The sequence below is a fragment of the Etheostoma spectabile genome, chromosome 24 (assembly GCF_008692095.1).
Source record: "Etheostoma spectabile isolate EspeVRDwgs_2016 chromosome 24, UIUC_Espe_1.0, whole genome shotgun sequence".
Classification (NCBI taxonomy): domain Eukaryota; kingdom Metazoa; phylum Chordata; class Actinopteri; order Perciformes; family Percidae; genus Etheostoma; species Etheostoma spectabile.
The window spans coordinates 11,227,178-11,243,330 of NC_045756.1; the positions used below are offsets into that span (position 1 = coordinate 11,227,178).

At 42.2% G+C, this 16,153-nt stretch overlaps 1 protein-coding gene across 3 annotated transcripts in view; it reads left to right on the forward strand.

Annotated features, from left to right (window-relative positions):
- Positions 1–14,803, forward strand: part of prox1a (prospero homeobox 1a) — a 44,324-nt gene extending 29,521 nt beyond the window's left edge. For 2 of the 3 annotated variants that reach the window (XM_032506468.1, XM_032506467.1), the window contains exon 7: positions 12,333–12,518. In XM_032506468.1, coding sequence (XP_032362359.1) covers positions 12,333–12,518 — 186 coding nt within the window. Of the gene's footprint in view, positions 1–12,332 lie in introns of all 3 variants that reach the window. The other variant, XM_032506465.1, reaches the window with a different exon arrangement.
- Positions 14,804–16,153: the final 1,350 nt, after the last annotated feature.

Here is a 16,153-nt window from a genome sequence, read left to right on the forward strand (position 1 = left end):
GCCTCTACCTTCAGGGGAATTAGATGAATGGAAACTAAAATCAATGTAAAAATAAAGACGTGTAGTCAAAGGGCTAATTCGCAGTCCTCCGACGTACATTGAAATCAATAAAGACGCCGAGCAGGACAACATGGGCGTCCTTTGGTGTGTTTGCAGAGGTAGCTATGCATTTTCTTCCCGTACTTTGTCCCCTTCCCAGCCTGCCTCCTTCTCTTCCCTCACCTCCCTCCTTCCATCCCTCTATCCTTTCGTCCGTCCGCCCTGAGGGAACATTACCGGCTAGGGACCCTCTCTCTCTCTCTCTCTCTCTCTCTCTCTCTTCTCTCTCTCTCTCTCTCTCTCTCTCTCTCTCTCTCTTTTCTGCCTCTCTCTCTATCTTTCGCTCTCTCTCTCCCTCCGTCAAATCAGAAGCGTGAAACTGGAACCACAGCCGATTCAGCAAGTCTCCCGACACACACACACACAACACACACACACACACACACACACACACACACACACACACACACACACACACACACAAGTCTTCTCATTTTGCCAAATTTAGCATCATCAGAGTTCCACCTTGGTTTGTCCCCCATCACAACCACTCCTCTCATCCCCTCCTTCCTTGTCTTTTTGCTCTTTCCTTGCTCCCTTCTCCTTCCTCCCTCCTTTCCTGCTAAACCTGTCCTCTGTCAATATGCTCTCTTCGTCACCTCCTCTCCTTATCCTCTTCTCCTCTTATCCCTCTTTCATTCCGCTTTGTCCCCTCCTCCCTTTCTGTCCCCGGCTCCCTTTCTCTTTCAGTCCTCCACTTTTCCTTCCCTTTCTCCTTCATCCCATTCTTAACTCCTCCGGACTCGCATCTCTTGCCTCTCTTTTCCTCTCCCCTCTGTCTCGAAATGCTTTTATTTTTCTCTTGATCTACTGTCATCCTCTTCTCATCTTTATGTCCCAACAGCTTTTATTCCTCCCCACAAAAATCAGCTATTTGTCAAATTACCTGCCAAAAGAAGGCCTGGAAAGGTTAAATAATTTACATTTATTATGTTTTTCTTGTTAAAAAATAACCTAATCTTTGTCAACACTGTCTGCATGGTGGAATAAGAAAATGTTCTTTGGTTTGATGGGCTGAAAAAAGGCTTGTGTCATTAGTTAATTTACATGGCCAGCATTTTAAATAGTCATCGTAGATTATTACCGCGGAAAGGTGAGTGTAATTTCTCGGGAGAGTGTATGTGTGTGTGTGTGGTGTGTGTGTGTGTGTGTGTGTGTATGTGTGTGCGTGTTGTCTTTCAAAGTTGGCGTAAACAGGCCCCAGTAATTATAGCAGCTTCAATAATTACCTCCTCCTCCTCCCTTCTCCAGCCCCATTCTTTCAACTCTTCTTTCTTGTTTACCTCTCTCTCTATCCTTACTGTCTCCTCTCTCCTTCGTCCGTCCATCCCCCCCCCCCCCATCCCCGTCACTGCAACAATGTTGTCCTAATTGCAGCTCTGCCCACAAACTAATGAGGAAGGCAAAGAAAGGAAGGAGGCTGGAGAATGGGAAAGGAAATGGGGAATAGTCTCATCTTCAAAAAGAAGAGGGAAAACAAAAAGAGACAGAGAGACATTTTCTTTGCCAGGACACTCAGGGAAAGGTGTCAGCTTCTACCTTCTGCCAAGAGAAAGAGAAGCGTTTCCTCTTTTTCTTTTTTATATTGAGAACAGATTGCAGCAATGGGCATGGCACTCTTAACTTGTGAGTGTGTATGTGTGAGTGTGTGTGTGTGTGTGTGTGTGATAAAGTTTTGGTGTGATATTGAAAGTACACCTACAGTACACTGATGACTTAGACAAGCCACACACTCTTAAAACACACAACCTAAAGGTGAATGTAGTGGAAGAATAGAGCCAGAGAGCATAGAAAGGGATGCAGTTGTCACATGTTGGGTTTTGTGTGTGTGGTGTGTGTGTGTGTGTGTGTGTGTGTGTGTGTGTGTGTGTGTGTGTGTGTGTGTGTGTGTGGTGTGTGTGTGTGTGTGTGTGTGTGTGGTGTGTGTGTGTGTGTGTCCGCTGATGAGGGACAATGAGACGTTTTTAGGAAGCCTTTAGAGGACGTTCTCATCTTTCCAGTTCAAGGATCCTCGCTGCTTCTGTCAGCACCAAACGACGGCACAGCTGCGCCTCTAACATTCACACACACACACACACACACACACACACACACACACATGAGTTCATACACACACACATACTTCTCGCACAGATACTGATTTGTGCTCATCTGAAAGAGCAGAGGTACCCTGCCTTGAAAGGTGGGTGTGGCTGCTACCAAAATTTGCCCTTTGACTTTGAACAACCCACACACACACACACACACGCATGCACACACACACACCTGGAAGCCACAGAGTGGTCCCACACTCACATTTCAGTGCTATCTGGTTTCATAACCTTATGAAAGGCTAAACTTCTCATGGCTTTCGCCGCCGTTTTAGATTCTTTGTCATCCTTTTTCTCTCCCTATTCATCCAGTCTCTCATCTTATCCACTTCCTCTTCATGTGAGTCCATTGAAAACCGACTCCCACTAATCAATTCTCATAGTGGGATTTCTGTCCGATTCTTGCTTTGCATAGAAAAAGCTCTTCAGCGTCAAATAAATGAAATTTAGGTTTATTATTTTTTGTGTTATGCCCAATGCTGATAGGGTGTTTTTCCTAATTTGGTTAATCAGTCAGCACACACCCAAAAATATTAAATATTCATCTGTCTCAACCATTAGCCTTAAGTGTATTATTATTTTTCTGCTGCTGTCTCATCCATCTTTCTGTTGTCCTCACCTTTTTATGTCTTCTATTTGTAACCTACCCAGAAGGCGCGCGCACACACACACACACACACACACACACCACACACAAACACACACACTTTGGGCAATTACTACATCTTACAGGGTTCATGCAATGTTTTTTGTAGTCTTTTATCACTAGAGACACCAGCTTTTAATGTCTTATAGTTGACTATTTATTCCAAGTATTCAATGTTCCCCTAAAATACGCCTGAAACTGAATTTTAGAAGACAGCCACGGGACACCAAAGCTCTCCAAAATCAAAATACAAATCATTCATGTGTCAAGGGGATCAGTTCAGATTAAGGGATTCCCATAAACACCTGGAGTAGAACTAATGACTTCCACTGTAATGATGCAGTAAAAGTGCTTCATATCTATTGGACCGGACTTAGATGTGACCTTGCCTCCTACATTAAACGTTTATGAGCTCCTAAGTTGCTTTGCCAAATGCATATTGTGTATTTGTAGGTCAAGGTTGGTGGATGAAGCTACAGATCTTAAAGTTTTGACACTGTGGACAGGGTGGACATCCTGCAACATATTGTTTGCTACCAGCTCTTACTCTTAACATTACTGTTAGAAAAGATCCTGGTTGTGCTCACATGTTACATCTTAAATCTCAATTTTCAACCAAGACGTCAATCTTTCAATAACCTTAACCGAGATCTCTGAATTGCCCCAACAGAACCATAATAAGTTATTTGTGCTTTAGTTGCCAGAAGTATGAACATACACTACCGGTCAAAAGTTTGGGGTCACTTCGAAATTTCCATTGCACTCCATTATAGACAGAATACCAGCTGAGATCAGTTGCATTGTTTTTTTAACCAGCGCAGCAGTTTTCATATTACATTATGTGCTTACATAATTGCAAAAAGGTTCTCCAATGTTTTCTCAGTTAGTATTTTTTAAATGATATGATATCAGATTAGTAAACAGAATGGGCCTTTGGAACATTGGATGAATGGTTGCTGATAATGGGCAATGTAGATATTGCATTAAAGATCAGCCCCCCACTCAGATCAGCTGGTATTCTGTCTAACATCGAGTGGAATGGAAATTTGTAAGTGGCCCCATACTTTTGACCGGTAGTGTACATTTTTGAATACAGAAAAATACACACTCACTTAATATTATTAGGCAAGTATAAGCACTGAGTAACACAGTCTGCCTCTCTGTCTCTCTGTCACTGCTTGACAGAGAGCGGTATGCTACAGACAATGCCACCTGCCAGTTTCTGTCACTATAAATATAGCTATCTGCTTGCAATGTGATGTGTGTAATTGTGTGTGTGTGTGTGTTGTGTGTGTGTGTGTGTGTGTGTGTGTGTGTGTGTGTGTGTGTGTGTGTGTGTGTGGTGTGTGTGTGTGTGTGTGTGTGTTGTGTGTGAGAGAGGCAGAGTGTGTGTGTCTTAGTATTCCAGTTGAGAAGAAGAAGGCATCATCTTTGTCACTGAGACTGATTGGAGTCACGAGGAGGCGGTGTGTGTGTATGTGCGTGTGCATGTGTGCCTGTGTTTGGTCTTCCTGTATGTGTGTGTGAATATGAGTGTGTGTGTGTGTGTTGGGCATGCAGTGATTCCCTTCCCCTGCCCCAGCTGTCTCCTTAGCTTTAACAATAGGCCTGGTAACAAAGACGTGGCCTTCAGCCTCCGTCATGTGATACTAGTGGTCTGCAGCCTCTCAGTCAGATGACCCGGGCTATTGTCCTCTATGGGTGACACACACTTGTACACACACTCGCACACACACACACACACACAGATATAGAACGTACGCACCAATCCAAGGAAGCACAGCACGTGTATGCGGCAGAGTGCTCAGATACGAAGACGCTCACACACATAAGTGGTTGCACACAAAAAGAACACACACTCATGAGATAGTGTGTACAGACACACACAGACGCAATCTCAGGACGCAGACCCTTCCTCTCAGTCACATGAAGTCTGAACAAAGAGAAACTTTATTGCCATTGTCCTGGTGACAGTGAGATCAGTGACTGATTGACAAAAGAGCAGCAGAGAAAGGAAACATACTGTTAATGTCCTGGAGGAACCCCCAGACTCCACTTTTACCTCTAGTTTTCACACTTTACTGTAAATGGCAACTGGCAAAGGCTTTGTGGAGGAGATGAGAAGGATTTATTTACCATATATAGCTGATTATGTCTCTAAACTGCGTGAGTTTTGTCTGATTATCCTAAAAAAAGTTATCTCCTGCTCTACTTTGGAATGGCTGCTATCGGCCTGGTGCAAAAATGGGTGACTGTGTCAAAGAGCACCTTACAGCAGGCCGGCGCTATTTAAAAATGACATAAAAAGTCCCGCTACTCTATACCTGAACAACTAGAGTTAAAACAACGTTGAGAAAGGCACAAAATCCCACGTCATGAAACAAACAATAATGAGTTAAAATGATAAAGTATGAATTTCCAATGACTAGTTACTGTTCAAGAGAAAGGATGAAACAAAAAAGACTAAGAAGACCAAAATTGAAAGGACAGTATACTCTGGACATATTTTCCTACACGTGTGGTGTGTGTGTGGTGTGGTGTGTGTGTGTGTGTGTGTGTGTGTGTGTGTGTGTGTGTGTGTGTGTGTGTGTGTGTGTGTGTGTGTGTGTGTGGTGTGGTGTGTGTGTGTGTGTGAGAGACGTAAGCCAGACCTGATAGCAGGGAAAGAGAGGTAGAGTGAGAGAGAAGAGGAGGAAAAAGGAAGCAGATGCTTGTGTGTTGGCACAGAAATCATATAACCACTCAGTCCAACACACACACACACACACACACACACACACACACACACAGAAGGAACAGCACATTAGACTTCCTGTATTGTCTCAATGATCAACATGACATGGCAGCACGGAGGTTCAGTGGTCAGCTCTTCTGCCTCACAGTGAGAAGGTTGTGGGTTCTAATCCTGGTTTTTCCGGCCTTTCTGTGGGAAATTTGCACGATCTCAACATGTTTGCATGGGTTTTTTTCAACCATAAAGACATGCACGCCAGGTAGGACTACAGTTCAAAATTAGCCTCTTGGCTTACAATGGTGCATTTACGGAAACGTTGACTCATTTGCTAATAACTGTCCTAATGAAATACATTAGGACAATGCATCACGACTTAAACACACACACACTACTTTCTTAAGCCAAGTGGTGTGTTCCACGTGTGTGTAATTGTTGGGTTTCTGTAAATGACATCACAGAGCACGGTCTAGACCTGCTCTTTTTATGAAAAGCGCAATGAGATAACTGTTGTTGTGATTTGGCGCTATATAAATAAAATTGAACTGAATTGAATGTCTATGCTGTATACAGTGGGCGTTAACACACGTGCATGTGTTTTACCCATCTGCCCCTCCCTATGCAGATTTTTGCCCTTTCATACTGCTCACACTACGGTGTAAATTCACACGGTATCGCAAGGTAACGTAAGTCAATAAAGGCCAAAAGGAGTTGATAAACACGCTAAAAAGCGAGTATGCATCTTGATAACATGCCAATAATGGCGTATGAATTGGCGTGTCATACGTACGCCATTTCATGAGATCAGTCTGCGATGATAGAAAAACACATTTGACCAACAGCAAAGTGGAACTCAAGGCCACAGAGCAGATGAATGGCGACAAAATGGTGTGTGTGGAGTGTCAAGGTGTGTGTGTGTGTTTGTGGGATCATCTGAAATGAAAAAGAGCGACATCTTGCAGCAAGATTAGAAAGATGGTTTAAAAAAGGGACAACTAAGCTGAAAATGGATCAATGATCGAGTGACACACTGACGTGAACTCGTTAACAACAAGCTAAAACCATTGCACATGAACGGTACGTCGTCAACGTCTCCTACGTTAATCGTGGGAAGTAGAAAGACTTTGAGTAAAATGGAGAAGAGAAGGAACAACACACCCACACACACACATACACACGCACAAATAGAGTCTCCTTCTGTTTGTACACCTTGAGAACAGCGATTTCTTAAGAGCCTGGTGTGTGTGTGTGTGTGTGTGTGTGTGTGTGTGTGTGTGTGTGTGTGTGGTGTGTGTGTGTGTGTGTGTGTGTGTGTGTGTGTGTGTGTGTGTGTGTGTGTGTTGTTTTTTCCTTTTGTGCAAGTGAGAATGGATTGGTAATAGAGAGATGGGTGGGAAAGCAGGTGGAAAGACGCATGGAGAGGTGAATGGAGTCAACTGAGGACACGCACACCGCCCAGACGTCTCCATCAGTCTCACGTTGACAGCGTGAAGAGGGACAGTAGTAACACTGCAGGAGACGGAGGAGGGGCTCACATTAACAAGAGAGGAGAGGAGGCACGACGTGATGAAGGATGGAGGCGGGGAGGGGATGAGAGAGGGGAAAGGAGTAACCTGTGTTGGACAGAAAAGAAAAGATTGTGAAGAAGTGGTTGGCTTGTAAAGGCCTTTAATGAGAAAAGCCAGGGAAGTGGTACTAGAAAACATGCTGCTTATTACCAAGATTATCTAACAACAAATATCATTTACTGCCACTATAAGTGACTTTAATAACTTCACACATTTAAGTTTAGTTCAATAATTTGCCCTAAACATGGAAGAAACGGTTCAGTTGTAGTTCCAATGAAAACACGACTTGCTTTAACCCTTGTGTTGTCTTCCCGTCAACCATGAACAAACAACAACATTTTGGTCCCTTTTTTCAACATTATCATCGCTTTTTTCTACATTGTTGTCACTTTTTCAATGTTGTGGGTGCTCTTTTTGGTGTTATTTCCCCAACTTTTTTTGATATTTTTTAATGTTGACATTTTCAGCGCTTATTTCGATGGCCCATTTTTGGGACAAAATTATCATTCATTTACTGCAAACAGTTTAAATTTGATTCAAGGACATCATGAGGGTTAAGGATCTTATGGCATTGTCTTAAAACATCTGTGTTTTAACCTTTAAGATATTGACACCTGTACTGTATTTTTAGAAAAAGAAGCTGCATTGATAGACGATAGCATAGAATTTTGATTTTGGAACAGAATGCACAAAACATGTATATCACATTAGAGACGATGAACAGCATGCATCTTGTGTAAAGTGAGGATACTCTCCATGATAAGTATCTTCTGGGTAATGAAGGCTTATGTTCCACGTGGAATTTAAGTCCATGTTGAGTATTTTTTTCTTCTATTTCGGATGTGTTAAAATGGGCCAGTGTATTCGTGAAAAGTAACCTACTTATAAAGGGCTCTCCTTTCTTCTAAAAAGAAGTTTTAGTGCAACTGCACTGTAAGAAATGACTGAATGAGCAAAGCAGACGTCACTGTTGCTAAGCGCTGATGGCTTTGCTGTTTCTGCACTTTCTACTGGCGGCCTGGGTTTCTGCAGGGGGCGCTCTTTTGTCTTTTCCATGCTCATTCTTCCTCTGTGTGTCACAGACCAGCAGCTGCTACTGTCCCTACCAGAATCCCAGAATCCACAGGATTGTATTTTTGCAGGAAATGAGCAAAAACTACAATATCCTTCAAGATCAAGCAGTTCAATTCATATTTGTATTCATGAAATAGTTGCTTATGGTAATTGTGGTGTAAAATATTAACCCTTGTGTTGTCTTCCCGTCAAAATTGAAAATCAACACTTTTGTTGAGGCTCTTTTTTCAACGTTTGTCACTTTTTTGACGATTTTAACTCTAACGCTAACTTATTAACTTTAGTTTTGCAGTTATTTTTGGAATCTATGGTCAATAAACCTCGTTTATAGGTTATTATACCTAATGAGTTAGAAAAGCAGAAATTAGGAATTATTGAGACTAAAATTAAAGGAATGTATGTTGATGGATGATCACAGACTGGAATATGTCAACTTTTACTCAATACTATTTCAAAACCACTTCAATTTGTTTTTCAAATGCTATGAAATTGAACAAGACACCCCAAAATGAATGAAAGTAGAGATTTGTACTTGGCAAAGAGCGTTGTGTGGAATCAGTCATGTTATTTTGAGGAATTAAAAAGAACATTGACATAGGAAAACGGGTCAATTTGACAACATGAGGGTTAACACAACAGCACAAAGAGAACTTTTCACGTCAAATACCTTAAAAAGTGTGGGATGAATTTGCTTGCGATGTATAATAAACACAGAAAGTGACAGCGAGTTTATGATTTCTCATACAACTACATTTGATGGACAGAGGCGGAGGGTGAAGGGAGAGTGAGGATGAGTGAAAGGGAAGAAAAAAGAGGAAAGGAGGGCGTCCCAGTAGGCCTCTTTGTTGGTCTGCGATGTGGAGACTTACAGACTCTTGTCCTATGTGCGTGTACATCTTTGTCTCTGTGTGTGTGTGTGTGTGTGTGTGTGTGTGTGTGTGTGTGTGAGGAGAAAGTAATTGAGCCTCCCTTCATCCAATATTTACCCACCAAACCGGAGCAATCATGCGAGTTATGTTTACTGGGAACCAAGTGTCTTTCTTCCTCTCTATCTTTCTTTCTCTTTCTCACTTACCCCATTCCTCGCTTGCTCTCTCTCTCTCTCTCCTGGCTACTAGACACAATATCGAGATCCAAGCCAACTCAAGCCAAAACACACACACACACACACACACACACACACACACACACACACACACACACACACACACATAGGACAAGAGCCTGTAAAGCTCTACATCGCTGCCCAACAAAGAGGCCTACTGGGACGCCCTCCCTTCCTCTTTTTTTTTTTTTTCTCTGTCTTTCCTTTCTCTCATCCTCACTCTCCCTTCACCCTCCTCCTCTGTCCGTCTTCTCTTGGAACACATGCACACATGGGGGAAACAGGCCCATCTGCATTGATGATAGCCTAATTTAGATCTCTTTACTGGACTGATTTACGATGGCCAGACAAATCTGGGCATCTGGACCCATGTGTGTGTGTGTGTGTGTGTGTGTGTGTGCGTGTGTGTGTGTGTGTGTGTGTGTGTGTTGGTCCAGTTGAGCTGATAGGCTACCAGGCACACAATATCCTCCTGCTTCATTTCATCCTTTCCTCTTTACCTCTCTGGGAATCAGCGGTGTCCTTTTCTCTCGCTGTCATTGTCTTGTTTCAGCACTTTGAGTCCTCGCTGCAACGATGACGCACGCCACCCTGAAACATTTTAAAAACACACCAATCATCATTCTGAACAAGGCCGTGCCAGAGCTGCAACACAGAAATGCTAAGGCCAGGGCACTCCTAGGTTAAGGTCACTGTGCGGGGAGTTTATGTGTGTGTGTGTGTGTGTGTGTGTGTGTGTGTGTGTGTGTGTGTGTGTGTGTGTGTGTGTCTCTATACATGTATTTTACAGTTCTTTGAGCGTTTGATATCTCAATTGCACAAAGCCAAAGCAGAGTCAAGGGATTTTGTAACTACACCCCAGTATGTTAGGTGTTAATGAAGATGACTCAATATCAAGCAAGAAGGTCAAAAAAAGAAGTGTTTTTTTTTGTTTGTTTTTTTAAGATAAGAGGCAATTTGAACAACTAAAGGATGAAAAGATGTAATCCAGAAATTAGAGGACGCCACAAAGGCAAATTCATATTGAAGATCAAGCTCAACTTTTTCAACTGTTATTCGTCCCAGTGGGCAGATTCGGCAACCATCAAAAACAAATAAAACAAAAACGACATGGCTAAAATATGTTGGCACATGCTGAGGTTTAACAATTAAAGCCTTGATTATTTGAACTTTGATTGAACTTTTATTAATAAAGTATGGTAATTCCCATTTGGTACAACTGGGGTCATATTTTTTTATAGTCATTCCTATCTCTAATAATAAGATTGGAGGCACCGATGAGTTCTCAAATGCAGCAGCCTCACTAAAAAGAAGAAATAAGAGCCGTCGGACAATCTGATCCTTAAACTGGAAGAACATTTATTTATGGACCGACTCCCTGCTTCAACTTTGACCCGTCGAGCTTCTGTAGTTGCAATGGAGGATTATTGTTCTAGCAATTTTTGCCATGTTCCCAGATGCAAAAACTACAAAAATGAAAACCTAAATAACCTTTTCGTCTTAATTCTACCATGTCTGCATCGGCATACATATCCTTTACAAAGTTGAATCTTTGTGTGTGTGTGTGTGTGTGTGTGTGTGTGTGTGTGTGTGTGTGTGTGGTGTGTATGAGAATGTGTGTGTGTCACTGTGTGTGTACAGTGGTGTCTATAGCAAGACAGTGACAGAGGGCCTCATTGAAATAACTGTGGTCTCAAGTGGCCTGCTAAAAAGAGAGAGAGTGTAGGTGAGGGTAGACTAGGGTAGAGTTTATGAGAGTCCAGGGAATCATTTAGGGTGTGTGTGTGTGTGTGTGTGTGTGTGTGTGTGTGTGAGTGAGGGGTGATTCATCCGTTCTTGTGGCGGCTAACCTTGGCATGTCCTGCCACGCATGACGGGGTTACACCCAGACGGCACTCTGTCGTCCTCTAGGTGTGTGTGAGAGTTTGTTGGGGTGTATAGGAGCATGCACCTCGTCTGGAAGAGTCAGCCTCCCGTGTGGGTTTACGCTTGTGTGTGTGTGTGTTTGTGTGCATCTGCATGCAAGAAAAAGAGACAAAGAAAAAAAGAAAAAAGTGGGGAGAGAGAATCCCAGTCAGGTTGTTTAGTGTCTTTGTATGATCTTGCCCCCGGGAGAAAGGGCAGAGAAAAAAGAAATATGAAAAATGTGTGTATGTGTGCCGTTGTTTTGTTGTCCAACACTGCTATGAGCACACACACAGCATTAACCCCCCCCCACACCACACACACACACACACACACACACACACATACACTTTGTGATGACAGTATATATATGCACGTGGTATGGACAATTGGATTGCAATTCCTTCGTTCTTGTATAAACAACACACACCACACACACACACACACACACACACACACCACACACACACACACACACACACACACACACACACACTGTCAACTCTTCACCTGCCATTGTCAAGGACTGAGTGTGTCATCTGTCATGTGTGAGTGTGTGCATAAGGAACTCTCGACACCACACACACGCACACACACACACACACACACACAGCTGGGGGCTTACAAGAAAGGGGAAGCACATTTAGGGGAAGTTGACAGCTGAAGAAGAACTCGGTACAGAAATAGTAATGCATGGACACCTGAAACACACACACACTCTTTCTTGAACACTTTTGTAAAAGCCATCTGGATTTGAAGATGTTTGCATTTCAATTGTGATTTTAGATGTGGAAGTCTCCTGGAGGACTTATTTTGACAGGATATTGTCTTTCAATGTCTATGGCTCATTCTGTATGGGTGTAATGTGTTCAGGTGTCCAAAAACCTTTGAACATATAATTATTCCCTCTTTCTACTGGGAATATGTACTCCACCCACTCATACAAAAGTAACACAGTTCTGTATTTTTAGCATAAATACTGTATCGTAGTTTAGGACAAGAAAGGGAAACTTGATTGAAGGGAAGTGGACATACAATGATTTCCATTTTCTTTCTACCTCCTTTCCTCTTCCCTTGCCCACTTCCTTCCTTTCCCCTTTTTTCTCTCCTTCAGGTTCCTGAGCGGTTTCTGGAGGTGTCCCAGGTGACTCTGCGCGAGTTCTTCAATGCCATCGTGGCTGGGAAGGATGCCGACCCATCCTGGAAGAAGGCCATCTACAAGGTGATCTGCAAACTAGACAGCGAGGTTCCCGACGTCTTCAAATCCCCCAACTGTCTACAAGAACTCCTCCACGACTGACTAGGGCGAGGACGGACACACGGCGAGCGAGACAAACCTCCGAGGACCGTGAGAAGACCGTAAGAAAGTTAGGGATGAGGTCTTCAGTGGAAATGCATTTGATGTTCACGACGCGATGCAGAGACTTTACTCGGAGGTTTCCGGAGAGGTTTTTTTGGGGTATTTAAAATACAATATTATAATGCCCTCAAAATGTTTTATACAGAAAAAAGAAATAGTCCTCTTGAATGAGGGTAGAGGGCTCAAGAGTCAGATATTGTGTTGAGACTTTTACCAATTCAAAGCAAACCAGTAGAAATCCTTGCACTTAAAAAAAAAAAAAAAAAGCTCCTCCTTACCCCTCCAAAAAACCCCGTCTTCACTCCCCCCCCCCCCCCCCCCTTTCAACAGAGCTCGCTCTTCGTCCTTCTCTGGAGGAACACAGACGTGACGAAGATGACGGATGAATCTTCAGCCCGTGACTTGGGACGGGGAGCAAACTAAATATAAAGATGATAATATATAAAGAATTTTTATTGTGGATGTTTTTTTAAGTTACATGCACATTTTTTTGAAAAAAAAAAAAAGTGATGTTTCTGCATTTTTTTTCTTCTTTGTACAAGCTTACAGCCTCTTTACTATAAACCCTCAGTCAATCGCATAGATACCCATTCACACACAACCCCAAACACACACACACACACACACACACACACACCTCTTGAATAGGAAAGCACAGTAGCATCCCCAAATCCTCACCTGAACCCAGACAAACTGCACATAAATACACTTAGTTGTTGTTCATTTCCCTTCTTTTTTACCCTCCTCTTTTTACTACTCGCTCTTTTTACTGACTTGCTGGGTGTTTGTTGTGACTGTGGCTCTCCCTGCCCCCACCCTTCCCGTGCGGCCCCTCTTGGCTCGTGTGGCATTCAGGCACCCAGAGCATCGAAGACAAAAACCCTTTTTTTTTTTTTTAAATCTCCCAGATCTATAGATTACCAGTCCTGTTTTTACAATATCAGAAAAATAGGTAATTCAAACATTAGACAAAATGTATGACTTTTTTTTTTTTAAGTCTTCATGAATCTCGTTAACCTCAGTTACCGCAACTTTTCACTAAATTACTACAGCCTGACTAACATGATACATGGTGATATTGATAGAGAAGGGCCCCTTTTTTTATATAAAATGTTGTTATGTATGATATGTGACAAAGGTCTGTACTGAGGAGGTCGGTAATTTCAGTGATTTCTGGTGATTTCTGATTCTGGTGTGTACCAGTGACACTGTTTCTCATGTAACATCTGACAGAGAAATACATCTGTAATAGGCTAATACTGTTTCTGGTCCAAATACTACTGATTTATTTATAATATTTTCAATATATAGCACTGATGCTGGATACATTCAGGACACGTTGTGGACATGTTAGTGCTGTAACAATTATGGTATTCATTTTTTTATATATATATATATATATATATATATATATATATATATATATATATATATATATAACCTGTGTTGGATGCTTCATCTGTTTCTCAGAACATTCAAAATCATAAATCGGAAAAATCACATCGACATGAATTTGTGATTTCACGCGAAGTGGATTTACTGTAAATCGTAAATCATTGTTGTAAAAGTATTTGAATGCTCATTTTGTAACAATGAACAGGAACCAAACCATTCATTCCAGTTGCATGTGCTTCGTAGATCACTTTCTAAGCGGCACGTCATTCCCACGTGACACAAACACAAGAATCATTCTTCATGGTGCTCTGGGACAGGCTAACGTTTGGCAATACACAAGTACTGACTGGACTCAAAACACTTGCACACTTGAGGATTTTAGCACCCCGAAAAACACTGGCGACTAAACTGTGGTACAATCAGCCGTTCTTGAAATTCATACATTCAAAGGTGTCAAAATGTCTCATTTTAACCCTGTTTTGTGGAAGTCACCATAGGTCACCAAACCACTATTGGGAGAAAATGTTTTCTCTTTGCTCTGGGTGGCACAGACGGGCAGCTGCCCCGGCCGGGTCATGTGTGAAGAAAAAAAAAAAAAAAAACAGAAGACAGGACAAAAACGCTGATATTTGTAGCTTGTATAGATGTAATAATGACTCTCTGATCACTCTGATATTGTTCTTATTTATAACTTGAAATAATTATTCCTTATTAATGTTATTCTGATGATCATTATTAATGCTTGCTACAGATTTGACCGGTGGTTTACTCATTGTTTATCCATTACACTGCAACATGAAATAAATTATTCTTAGAAAAAAAAAAAAAAAGAAGAACTGCTGTGATTGGACTTTTTCTTTTCTATTTGGCGCTCAGCAGAGAGGTGGAGAGGGCGTTGACCGGTCGGCACGCGCCTGCCCACACACACCGTCGCCATCAACGCGAGCAGTAACTAGGCAACATGATGGCCACTTTAACTCGGTTCATGCCCTCCCTCTATCCCACTCTCCCTCTCTCACTCTCTCTTGATTCTGTATAAGGGACATGTGATCCCTTGTTGTTGTTGCTGATGAATTGAAAAGAGGAGCGCTGTGTGATTATTGTCAGCACAAAAGCCTCAAAAAGCTGCTGACGCCTAGATTAGCCGGTACAAAGAGGCAGACACACACACACACGCGCACACACACACACACACACAAATGTATAGGTGATGGCTCACACTCATACACACAAAGGCACAAGGCCTGTCTGCCCTTGTCGCCCTACCATCCTTCTCACTCCTCTATCCGTCCTCTGTCCCTCCTCTCTCACCCTTATCCCCTGCATTACTCTCCTTTCCCCTTTTTTTTTTTAGCTCTCCTGTCTCCTCTGCTCCTTGCCTCCTTGCCTCCTTGCCTCCTTTCTCGTAGCTTTTATTTCTGTCCTCCTCTCAACACCACTTACCTCCCTAACACTCACAAACACACACCGTGCCCTGTGTGTGCTGGCGCCAAACACTAACTGGCATCGCACAATGCCAGCCACCATCACCAGCATGGGATAAAGTGCCAGCACTCCGTTTTTTCTCTTCTCTTTCTATCACTTACACAGATATTGTAAAGGGGGAAAAAAAACAAGGTGTACAAAACGTATCTCAACACACTTATGTGCTCAAGTTTAAATACACTACCAAAAATGATATATACATTTTCATGTAATTATGAATATATTGCCAGAACGCCAATGAAGGTAATGGCACAATAAACTGTTTATAGGTTTCTGCAAAATAGCGGCTCTTGTAATTATCCAGTTCCCATGAAAGATTCAAATGAAAATGAGACCAAAAATAAAGTGATAAGGAAGTTCTTTACAAAATAAGAGCATTAAAACCCATCCACGGCCATACTGACAGCTCTGTCAGGCATAGTAATACTTTGATATTTTCTCTTTGCTCTGGGTGGCACAGACGGGCAGCTGCCCCGGCCGGGTCATGTGTGAAGAAAAAAAACAACAAGAAAAAAACAAAATTAAAGCGCCCATATAATGCTCATTTTCAGGTTCATAATTGTATTTAGAGGTTGTACCAGAATAGGTGCCTAACATTTCCTTCAGGATGAATAAAGTATCTATCTATCTATCTATCTATCTATTTATCTAGGTTTACATGGTTTCATTTTCAAAAAACACCATATTTTTGTTGT